This window comes from Thamnophis sirtalis, unplaced genomic scaffold, assembly GCF_051295495.1.
Source record: "Thamnophis sirtalis isolate CommonGarterSnake01/CBP01778 unplaced genomic scaffold, rThaSir2_p1.2 scaffold_2, whole genome shotgun sequence".
Taxonomy (NCBI): Eukaryota; Metazoa; Chordata; class Lepidosauria; order Squamata; family Natricidae; genus Thamnophis; species Thamnophis sirtalis.
In genome coordinates, this window is record NW_028261382.1 from 154,089,797 (window position 1) to 154,116,731 (window position 26,935).

Genomic DNA, 26,935 nt, shown 5'->3' on the forward strand with positions numbered 1-26,935 from the left:
GGATCAGGTCCAACGGTAGAGAGAATATCATTCCAGAGGGTCAGCATTGCAACAGAAAAGGCACATCTTCTGATTCCCATCATGAAGGATTATGTTTCAAAGGAGGAACCCTAAGTGTCCCATCAGACTAGAACATGTGTGACAGGCAGATACCATTGGGAAGAGGTGGCCCCACAAATATTCTGATATCTGCAAGATTTTAAAAGCTATGGTTGGTATACCCTTAAGACTGTTGATATAAACACTACTTTTTATTTTTTTATAAGGCTGAAAGAGTAGGACCAGTTAGATAGAAGGAGTAGATTATCAGATTCACATAGCTATATAGTTCAGTGGAAGCATCAATCATGGCCTGGTCCTCTTATTGAACCTGCTTCTCTGTGGCAAAGAGCCATAAATCAAGTGGAAAGTTTATTGACCTCTAGAAATATAGTATAAATTTGGAAGATAACATCTGTGCCTGTGGTACTTCTTCCCAGTTAGCAACAAACTACTGAGTCCTATTTATCAGAGTCTGATAACCTTCTAGAAGTTCATTTTCAGGAAATTGTGGAGGCTACTGAGGCCATAAAGGGTGGGAAAATCAGTTTCTCTTTACCCCCTTTCGTCAAGCAATATGATTGTCCAATTTATGTAAGGTACATTAAATGTGCAAATTAGATCTGAAAAATCCCAGGAAATTCAAAATTAAAATCTAATTTGTATAATGTCTTTATGTATTATACATCTGAATCTGGTCCACTTAAACAAGAGGTAGTGGACATCTTGTCTGCCCCTCCCCCCAATGTACCTTGGGGGAAAGGGATTGTTTTGATCTGTTGTCTTTGTAGATTACTGTAGTAAGAATGAGGTGGAGAGGAGAATTCAACTATCCAGGCCCTACTTGATCTCTGAGCTGCCTTCAATATCATTGATCAGGATATCCTTCTGGATACCCTCCAGGGTTGGCATTTGCAGTAGTACATTCTTCAAAGATTTCTTTGGGGATGGGAGCAAATAGATCAAACCTAAGGCCTTCCGTTGCAAAGTGAATTCTATTACCCCTTATAATTCTGCATGAAGTCACTTGAAGAGATTCCATCAGCACAAGCTAGGAGTCATGAGGATGCCAATTATATCTACTTGTATATCTCAGTTTTGGGTCAAGCAGGAGACAGAAGTGCTATCCTCTGTGCTCAGAGGCTGTGAATATGGATGGGAAAGTTAATTTCCACAAAACTGAATGGCCATGGGTTCAAAAACCAATCAATATCAATAATATTCCATCTTTGATTCTGGACAAATCCATCTCGCTTAAACTGTTCATAATTGGGGCTACTTAGGTTCCTGCTTGAGGATCAATGGCAGCTATGGCTAAGAAGGTATTTACACAACTTGAATCTTGGCACTAAATACAAGTGTTTCTCGATGAAGAGACCCTGCTCACAGTCACTTAACATCTTCATCACTTTTCATTGCGACTCTTGCAACTCGCTCTACATAAAGTTACCTTTGAATACCACCCAGAAGCCACAATTGGTCCAGAAAGTAGCAGCTGCTCAAGAAATTAAGGGCATCTCTCCATTCAGGCAATACCATTTATCCAAGAGCTGTGCTAGTTACAAGTGACTTGCAATACAATTCAGGGTGCTTCTTGTTACTTCAAATGACTTCAGGACTTGGATATCTACTGCTTCTCCTAGTGGCTTCTGCCTGTGCAAAAAAAAAAATCCAATAGGGAGGGCACTCCTCAAGTTCCTCCCCTTGAAGAATGTGCCTGTTTAGCAGTACCCCTTTTCTTTGAAACAGTATTCCACCAAGGGTGAGATCACAGCAATCAGCTTGATACTTAGAAAAGCCACCGAGACCTTGTATTTCACAAAACCTTCAGGAAGTGTGAAAATGGTAGGTTCCCACCCAACAGACATTTTTTTTTTACTAAAAATGCTATTTCTCAGTGTGATGAACAGGAAGGCATCCCTTAGTTGCTTTATGTTATTGCTTATTGTTTATATCTTCCTTGTTTACTATATTGTAACTCTGTACAGCATTGTGTTGCCACCTGGTGGTTAGGTCAGAGATAATACCGTGAATTCTTCAGTATCCAGAGATAATAGCTTAAACCAGGCAAAATATATAAAAGGATTTTAGTGAATAAATATTAAGAGATTACCAAGAAATAAAAAAAATATTCCAAACTGTATCTCTCCTCTCGCTGAGAACTCCCAGAATAACAGTGGCTCAGTGCTAGAGCCTAATTGCAAAGCACCTTTTTTTCTGAGGACTTTAGTTCTGCACCAAGATTCAAACTCTCAGCAGCTTTTTATACCCTTTTTAAGAGACAGTAATATAAACAATAACACTTGGAGATGGCTTGATGGTAGATCTTATCATAGACTTGATCACAGATAGAGGATCTAGTTTCAGGGGAATGTTAAATAAGGCATCATCTCTAGCAGTACAACACCTGAGGATGGATTGATGACATTTTGTCAGTAACTTGGGAATCATTTGATCCTTTGGTAAAAATATTTTTATGGGAAACACCTTTTCTACTGTGCAGCTGCTGCTGCTCCTTCTCGTCTCTGGAGGTTTCAGATCACGGAACTGCTGCTGTACTTTTTCTCTTAATTGTTACAAGTAGGAATACACATAAAAGGCTCAAAGGTGAGAGCGATTTACAGCAGAATGGTGCAATTTACAAAGCTTGCTAAGTAACTTCTAAGCATGCATGCCGAGGAATTAATTCATCAATACAAATTTTCTTTAATTACGCATGCTGCCTCTGCTGGCTAAGTAACCCTTCCTGCCCTTATATATGCAACGAGGAAAAAGGGTCCACACCATTTCCTGCTCACCAATCTTGTCTGATGCGACAACAAGTACTTAATGTTGTTTGCAATAAAAAATGGCCTGTAAGCCTGAGTAAGTAACTAAATCCTTTTTCTCCCAAGCCTTTCTCCCATCAGACATGTTTTAGGGACCTTTTTACAAGTCTCTCTACATTCTACCATTGAGCAATAGCTCTTCCTATAACATAATGACAAGAGGGAGAAACAACTAAATCAGTGGCAGAGCATCTGCTTTGCATGTAGATGACCCCGTTATTAATCCCTTGAAGAGCACAGGGGAGACTTTCATCTGAAAGTCTGGAAAGACACTGCCGATCACTGTAAATAAGAAATAAATTAGAAGGCACACCAAAGGCAGCTGTCTTCCTATGCCCAATCTGATCCAAAACTATTGGGGCTATCCAAATAAATCCGTACATCAATCGGATTTGTCGTGAAGCAGATGTAGCACCAACTTTAGAGATAGCCCTAACTGCAGTCTATATATATAGACTGCAGAAACCATTATCCCAAAAGTATGTGTGTTCCTATCCCCTGCCTGGAGCAGTATGTGTGTGTGTGTGTGTGTGTGTGTGTACACACACACACACACGTGTGTGTTTTTTTATTTGTGCTGATATATACATACATACATATATATACATACACACACACACACACACACACACACACACACACACTGCTCGAGGCAGGGGGAATTGCTCCGCTTGTAACAAACAGGAACCCACATACCTTTTGGATAATGGTTTCTATTGTTCAACTGCTCTACTAGAAAGTTAGGGAGTTTTAAACCATCAATTAGACAATAACTTTCGGAGCAGGATTGAACCTGTTGAGCACTGTGATGGCTCATATGAACTGGAGATCCATGGGAAGTAGAAAGACATTCTGGGGGGGAAATCTCTTCCTTGTTACTGCCAACAAGGGTGACAGTATGTGGTCACCAAAGTTAAGCCTGATTTGGAGTTTTTATCTTTATATCTTTTTAAATAAATACTCTTACCAAACCACATATTTACCATTCTGTGTCTGTACATTTTCATTTCTGTTTCAGTAAAAAAAAAAAACCTGTTTATCTCCAATTAGATTTTGTTGTGTTATTTTCAGCCAATTTCTTTAACCTATTAAGACCTTTTTGAATTTCTTTTAAGGTTTACTTTTTAACTGTTCAATCCAATTTTGTAATCTCACAAACCTGTTAAGCATTCAAGTCTCTTCCACTAATTTATCACAATAAACCTTCAATTTAACAGATCTTGATTTTACAGACTTCAGATGCAGTGGACTGAATCTGTACTGTATGCTGTATGCTTCTGTGCATGCATAATATCTCATCTGCCATTTTCTTATGTGTAAAATATGCAAAGACAGTGACATATACCTATGTAAAAGCTGTTCCATCATTTTGCACATATGGACAATATGCAGGAAATTTGAATGAAGTGTCTAATACAGTATGATTTTCCACATAGACCACATAAAGGTGTTCCATGCTCCTTGAAATACGAACATTTGCATTAATAATTTATTTACATTCTAGTATTGGACTTTCGCTTTCATAATTACCACCCAAGATTAGTTGCGCCTACAAAAGTAAAGACATTGCAAAAGTAGCAAGTGCTTTGCAGATCATTTTTCTTAAAACGATCTATTGTTCCTTTGTATAAGGAAGAACTAATTACCTCCTGCTTTCTTCTGTTTATCTGCCAATGGCCAGGCACTGGCTAACCTCACCATTAGAGGGGGGGGGGGGAGGATGGAATTCCACAGTGCACTACAGTATGTGTACACACACACACATACACACACATACACAGACAGGGAAGTCACAGTTCTGTGAGGAATTTAGCCATTTTTAACATTGTTAAAACACAATGGAAATTAGCAAGCAGTCATTTCAAAGCAATTGTGCTAAAGTTAGACTGAAGCCCTGTCTTGCAGCTGTTTCCTTTTTTTATATGGGTCTTGAATAAACTGGTATTAATCAGACTTTACCTATGGAAGAGATAGACCATAATAAATTGGGTCACCAATAGATTTTGCACCAATCTGATGGTAATGGGAAATGTAACTTCTTCTGAGCAAAGCAGGGGAAAACATATTGTCAACGAGAGAGAAACCACTATGAAACCTTAAATCAAGATTGCGATTTCAGGTCTTGATTTTCAAGCAGACATACAGCAGAGAAACAGTGAGCCTTCACATGTGTTCCTTGTGATTTTGGTTTCCTGACAGCAGAATTGTGTGAAATTCTTTCAAAGGGAGTTTTAGGAAATGTTACAGAATTCACAATAAAATGCCCAAAGTAGACAAATATGATCAGAAGTAATGATTTTGGGACTTTTCATCAGACAATCACATGACTCCTCAGGTGCATTTGAGAAGAGAAATGATCAAAGACAAAAGTGCACACCAGCAAAATTCAATACAGTACAGCAGTGTTTTTCAACCTTGGCAACTTTAAGATGTGTGGACTTCAAACTCCCCGGCTGGGGAATTCTTAAAGCTGCCAAGATTGAGAAACACTGCACTACAGGCTCAACTTTCTCGCCTGCTAATCCAATTGGGACCAATACTGCCATATTTTTTTCAGTAGTGATAGTGTTGAAAGAAACAAACTGCACAAACAGAAAGGTCTTTGTGTGTGCATGCACATGTACACATTTTCCCCCGTTTTGAAAAAAAACGAACTCCTGTCTTCAACTCCCAGAATTTTTGTTGGAAGAAGATGCATTTTTTTCAATATTATGGTCCATTCCTTATGTAGACACTGTGATTGTTTTATGTCTCATTAGCCTGTGTAGCGCAAATCAATACAAAAAGCTTAAAGGAATGCTTCAAACTGAAAAATAACAAGCCTTAATTTTCTTTTGTATTTCTGAAAGGTCAAGTGCTGTAAATACTGGCCAGATGACACTGAGATATATAAAGACATTAAAGTTACCTTAATAGAGACAGAGCTTCTCGCTGAATATGTGATTCGAACATTTGCAGTAGAAAAGGTGAGCAAAGATAAAGTTTTTTCAATGTGTCTAGCCATGGACTTGTTAAAATTAAAACACCTTTAAGTTAAATTCTTGTTCAAAAATTGTTTCTGGCTAAGGGCTGACTGTCTTTAACTGATTAGCCTATTTCTTTGTTGCATTGATTTAAAGAATGTCCAGTTCCAGATTCTGGGTGCTTTACATAATCAAAATGACAAAGCAATGACAGAGAAAGCAATGTGTATTTTATCTTGGGCCTGTTGTTATTCCTCATCATGCCAATCTCTTTTCTGGTAGTAAATAAGGTAGAAGATTGGGGTAAACTCCAAAAGTCCTCAAATTTTAAAAAAGGGGTAAATGGAGCATGTTCTTTCTATGTCATTTGAAATTGCTCACTATTGCTGCTTTTCCTTTTTCTTTTTTTTTCTCTTGTAACCAAATAACAGAGAGGCGCCCATGAAATCAGAGAAATCAGACAGTTCCACTTCACTGGCTGGCCAGATCATGGTGTACCATACCATGCTACGGGTCTTCTCGGATTCGTCCGGCAGGTCAAATCGAAAAGCCCACCTAATGCCGGCCCACTAGTTGTACACTGCAGGTTAGTAGGACCTGTTTTGGCTTCTTTACTTGAGAAAGGTGTTGGTCACTTTTTATCCTTTTTAAATTTAGTACAGCTGGAGCTATCTGGGTGCAATTAATTTGTATGTCATATTTTTAATTGTTACAGTTTATGAAATACCATTCATGAACAGGAAATAATAATGTATAATATTTGTTTTATGAATGTATCTTCCTCAACTGCAACAGATTGAAAAATATGATTAGATTTAGACCCAATTTAAATGTTGCAGAGTCCTTCCAAAAGCTTCTGGAATATATTTGTCCAGGATGGCATTTCACAGTCATTGGCACACCAGCTACTTATTTGAGCCACCATTCATAAAAGGTGCATGCCCAATATAACAATGCAACACTGTTAACCAAACAAATGTGTGGTTAAATACATTTTAGGATTAGACAGATGGATTTTTAAAAGCAAGCAGCATTGATAATTAACAGGATCATTCCAGGCCTGGAGGGGAGATTTAATATTACTGCAATCCTTTATTGTTCTTATTTCAATTGGAAAGGAATTTCCTTATTAATTCCAATTGGGATTTTCCAGAAGGCAGATACAAGCTTCAGAAGATGATAGTTAAGATGATAGTTGGATAGTTAAATGTTTTGCAACATAAAGTTGTTGTTTTCCCAAGAAAAGGGTGTCTTCTCTTCAACTATGGTGATTTAAAAAACTCTTTAAAATTGACATTTTGAGAAGATTTTATTCATTCTCAGTGGATTTCTTTTCCTAGATTTGCTGGCCCAAAGTCATCAAGCTGGCTTTGTGCTTAAGGCAGGACTAGAACTTTCAGTTTCCTGGTTTCTAGCTTGGTGCTTTCACCAGGACACTAAAGTGTGTGGCTGGCGCTCTTGTGATCTTTTTTTTTTTTTTTTTGGCATGTCACTCAAGAAAGACATAATATTTCCATTTTGGTGAAAGGAATTGCTATTGTTAAAATAATAATAATTGTGCTTTTGTGTTTACAGTGCAGGTGCTGGCAGAACTGGATGTTTTATTGTCATTGACATTATGTTAGACATGGCAGAAAGAGAAGGAGTTGTAGATATATTCAACTGTGTCAGAGAACTTCGATCTCGAAGAGTTAACATGGTGCAAACAGAGGTATTCTAAGCATTCCCTCATTTTCAGTTGTCGTATTGGATAGAATGAAAATGCCTCTTGTTTTGTCACATATTGAAATTTAAATGCCAGGTGCCCTACAACTCTTCCGAGAGTTTCCTTACCCTGATTGTCTAGATATTATGCTCAACAAAGTAGCAGAATATAGCCAACCTCAAAAAGCTAGATGTGGTTGGACCCAATATTTTGGGTTTTACCATTTTTTGCCTCTAGGTCATGGACGTCAAGTTCAGGCATTTAAAATTCTTATTTTATTAGACTTGTAATAAGAAAACAGACTGAACAGTTTTAAAAATTTGGTTGGAATTATGCCAGATAGAATGAGTATGTGTTAGATTTGGCTATGGAACATTGTTCCAACTGTCTGATTTTTTTTTTTTTATTTCTCTAGGAACAGTATGTATTTATACATGATGCAATACTGGAAGCCTGTCTATGTGGAGATACCTCGGTTCTAGCTTCACAAGTTAGATCAGTCTATTATGAAATGAATAAACTTGATCCTCAAACCAATTCAAGTCAGATCAAAGAAGAATTTAGGGTAAGTCAATGATTGAAGCACATTTCAGAAGCCAAATATTGCACAAACCTTTTATTGTAGGGCTAAATTTAGCTAGCTTAATTTTTTTATATTACTCTATGAAGCATAAATTCTCTTCAAATTTAATTCCCTGGAAATCAATGTAACCCCGAAGACACATTTATTCTTGAGTAACTTTCTGTCAAATTCATTTTATCTTATTTTGGTAGACTCTAAACATGGTGACCCCAACCCTTCGAGTAGAAGATTGCAGCATAGCACTTTTACCCCGGAATCATGAGAAGAATCGGTGTATGGATGTTCTTCCTCCAGACAGATGTTTGCCTTTCCTTATCACAATAGATGGAGAAAGCAGTAATTACATTAATGCTGCACTGATGGATGTAAGCTCTTGTCTTGGTTTTCTTAGCTAAAGAGGTATCTGCCTGATATCAAAGGACCTGGAAAATTGTAAGAAGCTTGACCACATAAAGGGCTCAAATATTTCCCACATGCTTTCAGGGTTTACTTTAAAAATCTTAAACATTCCAATACGTTCAGTATAAGTTATATAACTGCTAAGGTATGAAAATATTTGTTGAGAGAGGATCATAGTTCAGCCAACTTCATATTGCATAAATGTTTTTTAACAGGTCAGAATCATATATCAAGTTTCATATATTACATTAGCCAGTTGCAATACTTAGTTGACCTGGGCTGATCACAAAAAAGCTCAATAGAGTCAGACTTCATCAGTGCATGGATAAAAGAACAGGAAAATATCAAAAAATGAAGAAGAAGACTGAGCAGGGAAGCCAGAAAAAAATCTATAGAGAGGCAATGGCAAACCGCATTTATATTGTTGCCAAGAACCATGCAGATGTGTCCTTAAAACATACTACCAGTGGTTCAGTTCATTCAACAAATCTAAATAAATAACAAAACAGATTCGTGCAATTTGAATTTAATCAGTATGCCTCATATGTAATGTATGCATATTAACTGTGAAGAGGAGCTCATTATGAAGCTAAGTCTATAAATATATACATTCTTGTTTGGGCTTATTTCAAAGTGTGTGTGTGTGTGTGTGTGTGTGTGTGTGTGTTTGTATGCATACAGTATCACGCACACATATAAAATGAGATTTTAAGGTAGCTAGTCAGCATAATAATATAGGGAGAAAATTTTAGTTTTCATTTTCATAGTAATGAATAGAGGAAAAAAGCCTGCTGGCGTAGATAATACACGGGCCATTACTTCAGTCAATTGATTCTTTTCTAACTGAATGAACATTTGCTAAGGATACTTTTACCGCTATCCACATTAAATGCAGATATGAAAGTTTTAATACACTTACATCACTTAAGTAAAAGGACACTTAAATATGTTTTACACTCTTTAGAGATTTGTGGAGTATCTCTGACATTTTAGAACAGCAGTAATTAAGGCTGTCACACATGTATACAGACATGCCAAAATGCAGACTTCAGAAAAGAACAAAGACATTCTCAACAATATTCTATTAAAGCAATCTTTTCTAATACTAGTTTCACAGTTAGCAGGTACATCATTTATAATAAAGATACGTGGAAAGATTGTATGCTCAAAAGGTGGGAGTATCACATTAGTGATTATATTAATGATTGACATTGCCTACAATATCCAACATATATTGTACATTATATATATTGCAGTTAGCAAAGCCCTTGCCTTCAGTAGCCACTTTTAATGAATCCTTCAACCTGTCGCCCTACAATCGTAGACCAGTGGTGGGTTCCGGATCCTGGTGCAACCGGTATGGTGCAACAGGGCCCAGCGTCTGCCACATGCACACACGCGCAGCGTGCGCATGCATCCTTCTGTGATGCCTCCGCGACGCTCCAGCTGCTTGGCAGAGCGTCACGCAGGCGCTGTACGCTCCGTGTGCGTGCGCGGAAGCACCAAAGAATTCAAATACAGGAAAGGAGCTCAGGTGGGCCCTCCGGAGCACCATACCGGAACGGTACCCGGTGCTCCCTGCAGGCACTGGTATGCCCGTACCGGGTCGTACCACCTGCAACCCACCACTATCATAGACCTTAAGACACACAGCTGTTGTATACATCTGGAGGAAACCAGGCTAGAGATGTCAGCCTTATTTCATAACTGTTTCCTCTTCACCCAGGAGTTGTCAAATAGTATACCTCAGGCCATACAAAGTAACATGGCAGACACAACAGTGCGATTAAAACACTGCCCCTTTTTTATATGGCTTGACATATTTTACAAAGAAGCAAGTGTGATCACAGCTACTATCTTGGTGTTTTTTTTAACCCATCGCCCTAGTACCTATCCCTTTATCTATTCCTAAAATAAGTCTTGCTTCCCATTCCTTGTCCCTTGTGTTTGATGCTAATGTACACATGTCACCAGGGACAGGAACCTCTGGTGCAGGTTTAAGACTATATCTGTATAACTTCACTATCTCCAAGTTCCATTGGAAGACTGGGATTTAAAAGCAATTCTGTTCCAAGTCTGAACAGCTGTAAGTGCTTCCATGCCAGTTCAGCAGAAGCTTTTTCTTCTATTTCCATAATATACAGAATATCATTTTTTGAAGAAAATATTATTAATATTCATTTTTTTCTTATATTTACTTTCTTACTGTAGCTTTAATCCTGACTTTAATCCTCCATTAAAATATACTGCTTATTTTTCAGAGTTATAAACAGCCTTCAGCTTTTATAGTCACTCAGCATCCTTTACCAAATACTGTCAAAGACTTCTGGAGACTGGTTCTAGACTACCATTGCACATCAATAGTGATGCTGAATGATGTGGATCCAGCACAAGTAAGTCAAAGACGTGAATTTAGTAAAATTACTTTCTTCATATGTAACGTCTCTTTCAATTTGAGTTTGACTTTAAGGGACTTCTCTTGATAAAACAGGATAGAAGGTGGCTTTCCATTAACTGCTTCCAAGATGTTCTTTTGCAGCTTCCCAGTGTAGTTTACAGTCCTGGAAATCTCCAGAAAGTTATCAATATGATAACTCACTGATTACAGAAAGGCCTTCAGTTATGTAGACCATATCAAGCTGTGGAAAAATGGGAAACCCAGAACATAATATTCTTAATAGCTGAAAGTGCAAATATTTGCAAGTTCTAACAATATAAATCAAGGAGTACATGAGAGCTTTGCACCGAGATTAAATATAAAAAAGATTCAACTAATCACAACAGTTACAGCAACCAAACTTAGAACTAAAAATGAAGTGATAAATGGCTTTTGCCTTTTAAGTTCAACTATCAACAGTAAAGGCACTGGGAGTCGTGAAATATTTTGTAGACTAGCACTTAGTAGAGTAGCTATAAAATTTTATTCTCGAGTGGGAATATGAATCCTCGGTTTACTAGTCCAAATCAACAATTATTTACTGTGCCGCATAGATGCAAGATCTATTTTTGTGATGCTGAAATCTTGCTCTTTATAATTGCTTCTTTCTTTCAGAAAAAAAAAGGATCGCTGACTGTCAGCCCTTTTCTTTAATAGGAGCAGTGCCATTAATTGCATATCCTCATGGAGACATTTCCTGGGGATGCTGGATGTCAGTTTAAGAAAATGCACTAGCTTATGCTACTGGGAAAGAGACAATTATGTCTCCAGACAAAGTGTGACATAGATAATGGCTTGTCATCAGTGTTGCTCAATAGCCATCTGCACTTAGGACTAAATGGCGCTGGCTTGACTTCCTGAAATACCACACTTCCTTTGAGCCTTACATGCGTTATTTTGCTGTGTTCTTCCTGTCTCTTTCCAGCTGAAGTGGCAGCAAACTCTACATCAAAAGTAGTCAGTCAGTTCCTGGAAACTGAAAGATGAAACTCTCTTACAAATACTGCTGGAGTTGAAAAATGGGTGCCCATACTAAAGTAAAACTGCCCAGTTTTTCTAAAATTTCTGACTTAAATTATTTATTGTACTGCTTAATGAAATGTTTTGGTTAAAGAGGAGAACATTAACAGCCGAATCTGCTCTAATATATGCTATATTTATCATAAATAAGGAAAAATAGTTTTCTTAACATTTGAAATATTGTTGTCATTATTGTTTTAAAGTTCACAAGTAACACCCCTTCTGCAAGTAATTATAAATTTCAGGCATATTTTTGTATCCCAAACACAATCACTGGTCTCCAGGGAAATGCATGAAAGGCAAAAGATCTTGGGTGTTGTTGAGTTATTTTCAGAGTGAACAAGGAACGGCTTGTAGGATCAAGCTGCTTAGTTGCTACTAAAAAGTGCATTTGACTTCTCAGCCATGTTTTAAATATTCAAAAGCAGAGAAACTTTTAAACTTTCCATTGGTCTTCCTTTGTTACCTTTTAAAACTTTGGAGGCCTGCTGTCTGTTGGCAACTAAACCTGGTTTCCTACACTAATGTTTGTTCCAAAATGTTAATTAGGGTACATAGGGTGAAGTGGGAAAAGAAAACACACATTTCATTCAAATATATTTTTTTACACAAAAAAATACACAAGATATTACCTTGTTGTTGTTTGAGTACACTTCTTCTGAAGAAATGATTGTCCTTTATCTTTCCATTACAATTCCATAAAATAACACACAGTTTATTTGTGTGATTGGTTACTTCAAACCCTCCTTGCTCATAATTGTTTACAGCCTTTGGCAGGGAAAAGTAGCTCTGGTGTACAAATCGAAGGAAGGTATCCCATGTGGGCCACAACACTGAAACCTTTTTTGAGTTGGCTAGGTAGATTCCTAGAATGTAGGGTTTGAAAAATCACCTTGTCTAACTTTCTGCAGGAAAGTGCTACACTGCTACTGACTTCTCAACAGATGGCCATGAAGCCTCTGTTTATAAGCCTTCAATTTAAAACTGCTGGCCCCTCCCAGGATAGTCTGTACCATTATTCAATGATTCTTACCTTTAGTGGAAAAAATAAGTCCATAGAAAATCTACTTCTTTGTATTTAAACTTGTTATGTCTTACCTTGTCTTGTGAAATAACTCTGAACTATTCCTTCCTGTCTTCTACATGACAGCCCTTTAAAAACAGCTGTCAGGTCTCCCTGTAGTCTTCCTTAAACATACCCAGTGCTTCCAACCTTTCCTCGTAATTTTTCCATCCAGGCCACTTATCATTTTGATTACTTTCTTCTGGACATGTTCTAGTTTGTCAACATCCTTTCAAAAACATGATGCCTAAAACAGGATACAATATGTAAGGTGTGATTCTAATGCAGCATTAGAAAAGAACAATAACTTCTTCTTGACACTCTACTTATTTTGCTACAGCAAAGGATAACCTTTTTTTGCCAATGCATAATACTATTGGTGCATATGTATCTTATGAACAACTATGAGACTGGATTCTTGTAATTCACATGTAGTTTTGTTCAGTATGTCCTCTTCCTGTTCTATTCTCATGCTTTTGGTTTTTCCTACTCAAATATAAGACTTTACATTTGTTGTATCATCTTACTAATATCTGCCTATTGTTTCAACTTGTCAGTGTCCTCTTGAATTTTGATAGTCCCACAAAGTGTTTGCTAACCTCCTAGCTTTGTGTCATCCAAAAATGTGAAAATCTCATTTTCTAATCCATCAGCCAAATCATGAATTAAGCAAAGCAGCACAGGACTAGAATAAAGACACTCCTTTCTAGTACTTTTTAACATATTTATAATTCACCTGGAAACAGGTGTGACTAGTGCAACAGCTATGTTGCTGGTGACAGTAAATTGTTCAAATTGGTAAAAACAATAAGAGTCTGTCCAAAGGATTCTTTTAGGGGAGTAGATGTCAAAATGGCAGATCCAGTGTAAGGCAGTATATAGTGATGCACATTGGAGCCAAAAATTTTGACTACTGACACAAACTAATGGAATCAGAGCTAAATAATCTTGGAGTAAGGGTAAATTTAATGAACTTCTCAACATAGCTTGTATACACTATTAAAAAGACTTAATTGCATGTAGAGATAATAAGAAATGGAATTGAAACTAGAGATGCCAATATCATAATATATTGTCTGTAGTTCTGACCACCACACCTCAAAAGGAATACAGTCGAGCTGGAGAAGGTTCAAAGGAAGGCAGCTAAGATGATGAAGCAGCTAGAACAGTTTCCATGTGAGGAAAGATTGTAATATTTGGGAGTCTTTAATCTAGAAAGGAGGCAAACAAGTAGACACATGATTGAAGTTGCATGTAAAATTATGCAAGCAATTCTTTTCAGAATGTTTGCATAGTATTAAAATGTTTAAAATCCAAATACTTTAATTTTCAAATATAATTTTTACAAATTTTCTCCATGCAGCTGAAAGCTCCTTTTCCCACATTTTATGGCTTTTCAATTTTCTTCCTATTACTAGCTTGAAAATAGAATACCATAGTTTGCATTATGTTTTAAAATACCAGTAAGACTTCTGTATTGTGATACTAGCAGACCATGCACGTGCAAGAAACTATAAGATTTCTTTCATGTGCATGGATTCTAAATTTTGCCAAGAAATATTCCATATTAAGAAAAGAGTTGTTCCTATCTGAGCAAGTCAGTTTTGATTATTCCAATACGTTTCATATGGCAATGACTTTGAAGAGTACCCAGAAATTTTAGTGGGTGAAAAATGCATCAATTACATTTCTGTTCAATGTAAAACACTGGAATTATGTTATGCTGATACCAGAAGACGTGTGATGCTTGTTAATTGCTTCTTAGGCAGCATATAAGATGTTGTTACTGACATTTAAAGGCCAAAATGGCTAAGGTCTACATCTCCTGATGCAAACTTCCTCAAGTGTTACAGTCTGAAAATATCCCCAGTCTGTCCAGCATGAAATAGAGGGCATTTTCCTGTTAGTCCCAGGGTGGGGAGTGCCTTCTCTCAGGAAATGCAGTTAATGCACCTTCTCTTTTACTCCAGAGCATCAGCCACAATATGTAATTTTCATCAGGTTTTTAATTGTTACTTCTTTGCAAGATTTTAAAGTAACTTCTTTCCATTTTTATTTTTGTAGCATTCATTATATTGATGGCTAGCCTTGCATGTCCAAATGAATAGAGAGGGAAGATATAAATTAAACCCCAAATACAATCCTTCAATAGTTCTCTGGGTTTTGTTTTGCTTTGCTTGGCCTTAACGGTATGACTGAGCCCATTTCTAAATTGATGTCTGGAATATTGGAAAGTGAAGATTCAGGACGGATTAAGAGGGACTCAGCCTACATAATATTACCTGCTATGTAAATGGTCCAGAGTATCTCTTTGATCCCCTGTGATTACTACACTACACAGTATACTGTTGGAACAAATTGTCAAAGTGGAAAAGGAGATATTTATGTAAATGGAAGTCAACTAAGGTTTGGTGATATCCAGTAGTGTTACAATTAAAGACTGGGAAATGAAAAACAGATGTATTTCACACTCATGATAACCAGCAAAGGAAGGAATTTTTTTTGTGATATCCCAGAGCAGCAGAATATTTTCCACAGAGAATTCCTTGCATGTGTTTCCCAGTTCTTTTTTTAAAAGAAATTGAAAGTTCTGTTCCATCAGACATTTAGAAATAATTTGAAAATAATTGTTCGAAAATAATTGTTCTTCTTTCCATTTGGTCTGAAATTGTAATTATTAATAATTCAATTCAATTTATTTATATTTTTGTTTTCTAAATAACCTAACCATTGTTGTTAAAACAAGTCTGTTAATAAATAAATAAAAGTAAAATTATATGTGTCCTCTATAAAAGTTTTCTCCTGCAATGTATGTATTTCATATTTGTATAAACAAGACGTGTACTACAAACTTCACTGGAGTCTATGTAGTAAAGTAGATTATATTCTTAGAGGCTGAGAATTGTTTCTGCATTTTTCTTTCTAAAAAGATATAATTGCAAAATTAATAGCAATAGCAGTTAGACTTATATACCGCTTCATAGGCCTTTAAAATGTTGGTCTTTTCTTGAAGGACTGCAAAGTTCCATCAATATATAAACTTATATATTGCATTATAGCCTTTTATCTTTGGAAATAATCTTATTTTTCAGACAGTTAAAAAGACGTGACATTTTGTGTAAATTTAGTTTTCTGTGATCCGTGGAGCTCATATGGGCACATAAAAAAATAACACTTGGAGTATACAGAGTCATCCTAAATAATACAATTACTCATGAATTAATCTCTTTCTTCTACAGTTATGTCCACAATATTGGCCTGAAAATGGTGTTCATCGACATGGCCCTATTCAAGTAGAGTTTGTTTCTGCTGATTTAGAAGAAGATATAATCAGTCGAATATTCCGAATTTATAATGCATCAAGAGTAAGGATCTTATTTGCTTATTTTTCTTATGAGGGATAGAAATATAGTTTGGGTTGATTTATTTTAATGTTTATTATTTGATGGAAGTATTCCATATAAAAAGTCCACTTTGTTCATAAAATATTCAATCTATAATGTAGACTATGTAATATTCTATAATTAGAACCAGCCTAGAAGCTTCAGTTGGAGCAAAAGTATTGCCAGGATTTGGATAAATTTAGAAATTCTAGATTATATCTGATCAGTGTTAAACTGCCTAATAAAAACATACAAGAATGAAGAACACTCAATAAGCAACTTTGCCAGGTCTTTTACTTGGTTATTTATTTATTTTCCAGAATTAAGGATACATACATTTATATTTTAAACATTTTTGAACATTAATTACAGACTAAACAAATCAATAATCCTGAAGACTTTTTTTCAAATGACAAGTGTCTGTCAATAGAATTGAGAAATTGAAAAACATGTTTTTTTTCTCTTTCCTTCCCTTTATTATAAATTAGTAGAAATTTTCAACAGATAAGTACAGTTTTCCAAAGATGCCAAGGAAGGGAGAGTTATTCTGAACGAATTGGTCTGTATTTAGCATGTTAACAATAAGTCATCAGAATGAACGTTTATTTCAGAAATTTGACAATGACAAGCATATTAAAAGAGCAACACTGTTAGAATTATATTGCAAATTTCAACTTGTGATTGCTATAATATTAATCATATATTTGGCTCTTGCAGCTGGTACATTGTTTCACTTCAGCATATCTGTATTTTCAGCTATTTAAAATATCATCATCTTAAATCTGAGTTTCAAAGTCATAACTTTGAAATGTAAATTTCTTTAGAACATTGTAAGGAACAATCTTCTATAACAGTGTAAGGTTGTAAGGCATAGATTATTTGAACTCAGAATAAATAACGCTGTCTTTTTTTCTTCACCTGTTGGTTGGGTCCCCACAGCCTCAGGATGGCTACCGAATGGTACAGCAATTTCAGTTCCTAGGATGGCCTATGTACAGAGACACACCCGTATCTAAACGGTCTTTTTTGAAACTCATACGTCAAGTGGACAAGTGGCAGGAAGAATATAATGGAGGAGAGGGCCGTACAGTTGTGCATTGCTTGTAAGTGAATAAAACTCTTAAGGTGATCAATAACAGCGACTCTTATGAAGCTGAAGTTTATAATTTGAATTAGATTTTAATCTAATTCAAATACTACAACTCTGTAAAGTTAAAGCTGTAATTGTCCGTAGTACAGATGAGGCTTATAGGATGGGGAGGGGGGAAGTTAGAGAGCAGATAGTGTGCCCCAAACTCACCTAGTAAAAGTATTGCAAAAGTAATATTCAGACTGAAGAGTTCCTAATTTACAGCCCTGGAGCAATTTAACAAACTCATAGACAATCCGTTTGTCAATAATTGTTCAATGCAGGTAATAAATTCTGAATACTGCCACACAGAGAACTAAATCAGAGAGGACTATAGTCTTTCTGCTCTTTTTATATGTTTCCCAGAGGTAACATTATTAACATTGCTTGATGCAAAATGGTGGATTTCATCGTGCTCCTTTGTAAGGAAGAGGATAACATTTCTGCCACTATTTCATCCCATCTTCCTGCTGCAGCAAATTGTATATTATTTGTACTGCATGAGAAGGGAGCCTCAGAAGGATTGGCTGGAAGGTAACTCATGATATCATGAAATTGGAAGGGACCACTAGAATCATATCAGTTTTCTGCAAAGTACAGAAAAAGCAATTAAATCAACCCTGAGAGGTGAATAAAGATAGAGTTCCAGTAATAAATAATTGGAATTCAGGAAAATTTGGATTGCCATAGTGTAAGCACAAAGAAAATAATATAATAAACTTTTGCAAAGAGAATTCTTTATTTATTGTCAAATCCATTTCAAGCAACATAAATACAGAGTCTACATATGGACATTACTGGATGCACAACACTGCAATCAAACTGACAACATAATAGGAAATGGAAGAATGAGAAGTGCGATCTATTGAGCCTGATGGAAGAGACCATGATTTATTGATGTCAAATATATAGGGAAAGAGAAGAGAGAAAGAAACCGACTGGGTTAACAAGATTTGATGTGGGGTGTATGCAGTAAGAATATAAGATCAATGTAAGGAACAGATTCAGACAATGAATCAATTATGCACTAGAGAGTCTAAGGAGCTGTACAAAGAAATGAGACTTTGTGAAATTGAAGTAAAAACAATCTAAAAATTTCAAAGATGAGAAGATCCAAAGAGCTTTCAGAGCATGAATAAGGACTTCTAGTTCTAGTAAGAAAGGACAAAGAAAAATACCTTATTTGAGAATGTCAACAAAAAGAGGAAAACAATAAAAAAATGAAATGTTCTCTATTCAGAAAAATAATAGAAAAACCCTCAGTGGAATTAGAAATGCTGAGAAGTAATCAGGAAGGAGCTCTAATAGACACAAATGAGATTAAAGGAAGATAGAAAGATTATGGTAGATGGCAGCCCAGATGAACCAAAAGCTCTCTTTGCTACCATCTAGTGGTCAGGCAAGCAATAGGTTGATAATCCTTGGTGAAAAATAAGAGGGGGGGGGAATACTGTACTGAATGGAAAATCTGAAGCATACAGGCATCACAGAATCAATGTTCTGTATGATGATAGAACATTGCTTTTTCCATAGCTTTCCATAGCTTGGATTGGAATTTCAGATGGAAAAAATATCAGTTTTTGTTCTTGCAGTGTCATTTGGTAGCATTAAATGGACATCAGCACAGTTAACAGTCAGATGCAGACAAGATTGGTTAGCTGACATCTGATTAACTTTAGATGAGTGAAGGTGATAGATAATTTGGTTTTTCTTGGGCTTAAGAATAAAGGACGAAAGTATGTTAGTGGAATAAAAAGGGACATCAATCTTAGGGAGAAAGGCTGTGACAAACAGACAAGTTCACATAGGATAAGGACATTTCTGTGACAACAAAGTTCAGAACTATTAAAGTTAAAACGATCTTTTGGGCAAGGAGAAATTCATCTACTTTGGGGATGTGATAGAAGTGGACGAAGGACTAGAAAAAATGACTACACTTGGCCTGCTGAGAAATGAAGAAGAAAATAATAAATAAGAAAGATAAGATGGGCCAAGATTAAAAGAATTTCCTTGGAAGAATTATTGTTGCTGCTAAGGATAGATCAAGATAGAGAATACTTTTGTTTGCCTGTGCAGTCACCAGGAATTGAGCCTTACAAAAAAAAATAGGTACATAATGGGAAATTATGTATTGATATATTACGTAGTTTGGACCACCACTTATAAAACTATTTTCCATGACAATCAGACTATGGCTAAACTGCAATATTTCAACTCTCTTCTTTATAACCTTCCTCACTTCTTCCTAACCTTAGTATAAGATAAATCAGAATGCTAATTTTGTTTGGTATGTTTTGTTAACTCACCCATTTGATTTTTGAGGGTAATAATTGTGAGAACCTAGCCAATTGTGGATTATTCAGTAAATAGTGGTCAAACTGTGGCTTAGCATAATATGTTAATTTATGTATTTCTTCACTTTCTTTGTGCTTCTCCATCTTTTTCTCTGTCACATTCATATACAGTCCAGTGGTGGGATTCACTTACCTTCCCTACCGGTTCGCAAATATGAACTTGCCCACACACTGCATCTGCGCATGCGCACTGCTTTCTGTGCACGCGCAGTGCTCCCGCATTACATCGGGGTGGGTGGGTGGAGCCTCCTGCAGCCACTACTACCAGTTCGTCTGAACCAGAAAGAGCCAGCTAAATATCACCTCTGATACAGTCAGACTATAGTTTTTCTGTCTAAACTATAAGGTTCTTTTAAAAATTTAAAATTAGCTACTACCTAGATTTTGTTAAAATTACCCCTCTTTTCCGCTGATCATGGTCTAGTAGTTTTATCACACAGTTTTCTAGTTTTCTCACCTGTTGAATAAAAATTATAATATTTTATTTTGGGAGGTTTAGCTCATTAATGCTTTGAGATGCACATCTGGGAGGTCTTTTTCAAATGCAAATTTATATTATCTCTCTTGATTACTCAGGATATTAAATGGTTGTACTACCTCTCATGTGTTTGCACACGTGCATGGGACTTTGAGGTAGTATAGGAAGGGGGGAAAAAGCTCCAACATAATCCTTTTAAATGACTTTGGTTTAATTAGATGCTGAAAGAATGGCACAATATTATCCAGCATTTTGGCAGCAGGGAACATTCTTTTCATGCTGTCTGGATGTGACAGATGTGCCATATTGTAGTTCCTTTGAAAATCAACCATTTGTGAATGTTGTCTTTAAAGAGTTGCAAGCTAACTAGTCTGCACTCTGGTAATTATTAAGGTTTATTATTTCAATGAAGTGCCGTCTAAAGGATGCTGATTAGAATAGCTGTAGAAATAACAGGGTTTCTAGAACGGGATGAATCTCTAGAAAACTAAAAATAACCAGAGATAAAGCATTATAAATGCTGAATTTATTCATGCATCTAAACTCATGCAACACATTTTTGCAATAAACTGCTTTGGGTTCTGATATTCTTGGGATAGATACAGTTTCTCCAATCAAATATCTATAATATAAATTATTAGTATAAATAAAACTGGTGGGGAATGGAAGGATTTATATTCTTCACAGTTATCTGTCCATTAGCACTCTGAAGATTGGTCTCTTTCAGAGAGTTGTTGAAGCCACTTGGTGGTTTATCTGCATCCTCAGAATGATCTGAATTAAGAGTGTAAATCGGTGTGGAACCTTCTTGCCACTGTTAAAGGACTGCATTGTAAACAGGAGATAGTTGCTGTGGTATCTGTCCCTCTGGTGAGAGAGTGCTATTCAATTTTAAAAATAGATATGAATATATATCTAAGGATATGGATATAGGGCCCAATGTTCAAGTTATCAAGATCCTTCTGAATTTTGAGTCTATCTTACAAAGTGTCGGCAATTTCCCCTAGCTTGTTGTTGACCTCAAATATTTTAAGTTCCCCATCTATCTCTCATCTCAGATAATTTATGAAGATGTTGATGAGCACTGGGCTCAAGACAGAACCTTGAGGCACCCCACCGTATGCTTCCCTCCATGTAGACGTAGTACATTGAGAATTACATGCTGAATGCAGTCAGTCAGCCAACTTTGAATCCATCTGCACACTTTTTGCTCCTTCTGCTGCTAATGTACCTAAAATCTTTTTAGATACATTAGCAGCAGAAGGAGAAAAAAAACCACTGTGCAATCATTGAAATTGAAAATTCTTATGCTAAGGGACACCTAGACAGTAAGTTTTGTCTGGTACGATCTGTTTTTAACAAACCCACGCTAGCTTCAAGTGATCAATATCACTTCAAGTGATCAATTGTTCATTTCTAGGTGCTCATAAATTTTCTAAATCTTCTAAATAAAGTTGTATTGTTAACACAATTCCTAATATAATTTGTAACTTAGCCTAACAAAGTTGGATAAAATATTTTTGTCCTTAAGCCTAGAATTCTCATCTTGGGAAGATGAGAATTCTAAGTTCCCAAAGATTATAGCTAGAAACATCACGAGCAATAAATATTTATTCTGCTTAGCTTATTATTATACAGCAAATCCAGTCTGTGGATAGACTATTTAGACAACATGAACGCTCATTGGTTGTATATAATTGAATAAAATAAGCTTATTTTAGGAGGTGAAAAAAAAATCCTTAGGTACTATAATAACAAAATCTAAAAAATAATCAAGTCATTTTGCTGTTTTTCTTACAGAAATGGTGGTGGCCGCAGTGGGACATTTTGTGCAATCAGTATTGTTTGTGAAATGCTACAACACCAGAGGGCCGTTGATGTATTCCATGCTGTGAAGACTTTGAGGAATAATAAGCCAAATATGGTGGACCTTCTGGTAGGAGTTTTTTAAACTGTACCACTAAGTAGAAAATTATACCAGTTCTCGTAAAGCATAGTGACATTTTGGTGATTTATGTGGAGTACTGTTCATAAAAGCAAGCCTGTTGTTTCCTAAAGGGGATAATGAAATCACTTGACTTATAAAAGTATTTCTTGAGTCTTGTTCAAGGTGTGTTAGACTTTTTGTGCAAATGTAACAACTTTAAACAGAACACCCTTATTAATTTTCTTTTCTGGCAGGGCAATCCAAAAGGAGAACAGACTTTGTATGGCAGAAATAATAGTCATGTAAAATGAAGTGTCAGATTTTCAAATTATATATTTTATAAATAGCTTAATCTCCTAATATTTATCAAGACTGTGAATTTCAGTTTGACATTTAGCATATTGCATTTAATTATGGTTCTTCTATCTTGCAGAAAGATTAAAAGAGTTCAGAAACAAAGGACCAGGAGCAATTATTTCCTTGTGTTGTACTTTGTGAAACTACTTGAAATGTAGAAAGGCTGAAAGGCCATTGGTGTTTTATGTAGGTGCAAGTATGCACAAGCTTATATAACAATTCAGTATGTCAGGATACAGTCTATTTTGTTCATCATTACTATAAGAAGTTGTGTCTGTCCTTTAGTCATGAAGAAATTCCACTGCCATCATTTGACAGTTTACTAAAAAGTCTCTTTATATAGTGAAACAAAGTATTTACGTGATGCTGAATTTGTTATTTTCTTTCATTTCTTACAAGGCACATCTTTTTAATCTAAGTATTCTGCATATGGCAGACAACGTTGTATATCTCTATGATCTTATTACCATCGCACATATGTTTTCCAGATAGGGTCACAGTGGCCCTGTCTAATAGATTTTTAAAAAATCTACACAGAAAACTTTTTCATTAAATATTTGTAATTAATTCACTATACAACTTGACTTTCTTTAACTCCCCTCTACAACTAACTTCTTCCCTTTTCTTGTTTTGGCTCTTCAGGATCAATATAAATTCTGCTATGAAGTGGCTTTGGAGTACTTGAATTCTGGCTGATACTGCAAGTAACGTTGAGGCAAAATGTTTCACTAGCACAGTCCAAGCGAGTTGCTTCATGATATCTGTGTGTATGAGATGAGAACTTCTCAGTGTTACACTTTAATTGCTTTGTATTGGCTCTTTTTAAGAGCCCAAGAGAGTCTTTCCAAAAATGCTTGCACTGCCCATTTCCTATAGTATGGCTGTTGCTTGAGTCACAGTCCCACAGTCCCACACCAACACACTCTGGGACTGGACACCACTATCATGCAAACCCATCGAAGAGCCTACTATACCTGCCTAGTCATCTGATCAATCCAAGAGCACAATTCTATTCTTAATGACAATGTTTGTACCTTTCTGTTGTACTATTTTTTTTTGTTGCCAGTGATCCTTGTTATTGTTAAAGACTAGTGTACATTTTTGTTCTGTGGAGAATGCTGCCTAGCATTTTGATACTGTATTTTAGTTATATTTGTATTGTATTTGCTCCTAATAAACAAAGCACGCGTAGCTTGAATTGAACTAAAAGCTATGCCCACAGACCACATTAATCTTGCTGACTTCAATTTTCTGTCCAACTTGTATTGTTTCAGAAGAAGTGATTTGATATACATCCATTAAGAAAATGGAAAAAATACAGGAGGATCAGATTACTATATCCAAAGCTTTTCCCGTTTGTTTATATTGTAAATATTTTTTATTTCATCAAATTATTTATTCATTAAAAAGAAATCTTTTGTGAAGCACAATGACTGACAATCATTTTTATTAAATCTTGGAAATGCTTATTGTATTATATTGTAAACATTTGTTTATCCTGTCTGGATTTTCAGCTTAATAAATAAGTACATATTTTATAAAATCTCATTTAATATATAGCATTTTATGGCCCACATTTGCCTTCAGGAAAAGCTAAAGGTTTCCAAATGTTCTATTCAATATAGCATACACTAAATAGAACTTTGATTCTTTATATTTATGACTCAGCATTAGAGCATATTCTTTGCATGCACGAATCTCCCAAACCTATTCTGTGGTCTCCAATTACAGAAATTGATAGTGTTAGTTGACTTGAAACTAAGAAAACTGGTTTAGAAAACAACTGATCATTCAGATTGACAGCAGTGGATATAGCAAATCAACCTTTTTTTTTGTTACTAGTGTTTTAGGTAGGTAGGGACCACTTCTTTTTCTCTCCGTTTTTTTAGATCAGCTGAGTATTGATTTGATGATTGTGACATATATTGACTGATAGGCTTTTTGCCCAAACCTGATGTGGGTTGAGAGAGAGTGCCTGGCCCAAAATCACCCAGCTGGCTTTCATGCCCAAGGCAGGCCTAGAACTCACAGTTTCCTGGTTTCTAACCTGGTAGCTTAACCACTAAACCCAACTGGCTTTCTAAAGCAGACAAACAACTCTTTTCCATTTTTGCTCCTTTGCTTACCACAGTGTTCCGCCCCCTATTTTTTAATTTTTTAAATTTATTACTAAATATATATATCGCCTATCTTATTATCCAAAGCTGCTTAAAATATGAATGTTCAGGGCTAGCATTAGTGTCCACCCTAAAGGAGTCTATAATCCACAACGAACCAGTTTGGCCTTATAGCAGCTACATTTTAGTATCAGTGACAGAACAACAATTAAAGACAAGAGAGGGTGTAGTAGAGGAGGGAGGAAAATTCAGAGCATTCACAATCAGTCCAAAACAGCTGATTCTGCATGTATAATATATCATGGTTTGTTACTCTTTGGGAGCCACTCACATGGAGCCTTCTCACATTGCAAGAGCCTGCATTATTTGACGGATACATACCTGAGCTATTCCAACATGGTTCTAACCATGTCTAAATAAGAACAATTGTCTTGAACCTCAGTTTATTTTTCTATTCTGTATGTGTAACTCACTGAAGTTGGTTGACAGAATGCTGATCTATGTTGCCAACTGGTTGGTGCCCTTGACTGCTATCTTGTGTCCTGAATACATAATTCTTGATAGCCTGCACACGTACTGTATATATTAAATTTCACACCACGCCTCTACTATCTAAATCACGATATCACATTTACATTATCTTAAAGGTACCTCTGTGCAGAATCTCAGCTTTCAGTGACTTAAAATAATGTTTGTTTGTTTGTTTAGATTTAAGTCCCATTCTTCAGAAGCTTAAAGAGACAAATCTAGTGCTCCTTGTATTATTTATATTTGTGGGATAGGGGCATCTGTGGGGTGTTGTCCAAAAAGACAATATGGTGTCCACAACCATCTGAACAAAACTCTGCTCCTTTTTCAAGTGTATTGGATGCACAGTGCAAGTAAAAATAGGCAGGGTGTCAGGCAAGAATTTATAACAATTCCATAAATAGGCAGTACTTTTCAGCTTTTTTTCAACAGGTTCTGTTCCTGTTGTTGTTTTTTAAAAACAAAACAAATCCTTCAGCCATAGTGTTAGCAAAATGCCAACCAAAAGACAAAGCCCCCCAAACAGCTATTGAAGAATGCCAACATAGCTCTGAGCATTTTTGGAACACTTATCAAGGAAATTCCTCTGTTGGAAATAGTGCTTGTTTGATGGTCTGCCCAATCAAAAGTTTAGTTTAAAAAATAATCATAAAGAAAGAACTCAGGCAACTAGAAACTGCTTATTAACGATACTTGGCCTGCAATCTGAAAATCACTATTGAAAAAAGTAGAGAAATACTAAATGTACTTGATCTAAATAAACCCAGAGTGCACTTTTGATGAGAAAAGTGCATTTTTATTGCCTAAATTACATTCAGAGACCTATATAACAGAATGTAATAGTACAAGATCATTGTGATGTGCCCTTTATTCATTGCCTATGAGTGATGATAGTTAAAGAACCAAAATCTTAAAACCTGGTGGTCTTCACTTAATATAATTATAATCATCCTGAAGCAGTGCTATTATCTAAATGGATTCTGTTCACAATTCATGTAAAAGAGAATAATGTACTTTATTAAACTGGTTCTTTATTACATCCCATGGCAATCTTGATTTGTAAAGTTGTAGCAATGAATATAAAATATAGATCTACCTGGGCTTGAAATTATTGGAGACACAAGGCAGGCATTGCTTTTCTACCTAAGAAGAGGAAGAAACTCCTTGAAGGCTTAATTATCCAAGTTCTAACTTCGTGTCCTTTAGTCCTTGTAGGTGTTGCATCAAATGCCTGCAAAGTACCTGCCAAGTTATACTTAAAGGGAATTGACCTTTGCTGAGAACAGCTTTAATTTGTATCAAAGGCACACAGCGCTTAATGCCAAAGCTATCTATTGTCTTTCTTGTGGTTGAGTGCTAAAGAGAAACAGTCTTCCTCTCTTCCCCTTCCCCCTCCACCTGAATGCAGCTTTATTGACCGAACCTGGATCGGACTGTGAGTCTGAGCACGCTTTTATTGGATGGTACTTTGGAGAAGACATCTTGGCAGACTTCAGCAGGAAAGCTAGCATGTTAGAGGCAACCATGGAAAAACCTGCTACTCCTTTTTGAATAGTTTAGAAACAGAATTTCATAAGCTTTCCCTAATTTCCAGGAAAGTTTTTAATGAAGGAAACCAAGCGTGT

The 26,935-nt window shown here is 36.0% G+C and overlaps 1 protein-coding gene across 16 annotated transcripts in view; it reads left to right on the plus strand.

The window, feature by feature from the left end:
* The window catches only part of PTPRM (protein tyrosine phosphatase receptor type M), a 477,367-nt gene extending 453,278 nt beyond the window's left edge, over nucleotides 1–24,089 (plus strand). For 10 of the 16 annotated variants that reach the window (XM_087707256.1, XM_087707258.1, XM_087707268.1 and 7 more), the window contains 10 exons: nucleotides 5,717–5,833; nucleotides 6,262–6,416; nucleotides 7,406–7,541; nucleotides 7,951–8,100; nucleotides 8,310–8,483; nucleotides 10,779–10,910; nucleotides 16,277–16,402; nucleotides 17,345–17,523; nucleotides 22,182–22,317; nucleotides 23,308–24,089. In XM_087707256.1, coding sequence (XP_087563382.1) covers nucleotides 5,717–5,833; nucleotides 6,262–6,416; nucleotides 7,406–7,541; nucleotides 7,951–8,100; nucleotides 8,310–8,483; nucleotides 10,779–10,910; nucleotides 16,277–16,402; nucleotides 17,345–17,523; nucleotides 22,182–22,317; nucleotides 23,308–23,361 — 1,359 coding nt within the window. In that variant the 3' untranslated portion in view covers nucleotides 23,362–24,089. The remainder of the gene's footprint in view (nucleotides 1–5,716; nucleotides 5,834–6,261; nucleotides 6,417–7,405; nucleotides 7,542–7,950; nucleotides 8,101–8,309; nucleotides 8,484–10,778; nucleotides 10,911–16,276; nucleotides 16,403–17,344; nucleotides 17,524–22,181; nucleotides 22,318–23,307) is intronic. The other 6 variants (XM_087707257.1, XM_087707260.1, XM_087707263.1 and 3 more) reach the window with 1 other exon arrangement.
* The last annotated feature ends 2,846 nt before the right edge of the window (nucleotides 24,090–26,935 follow it).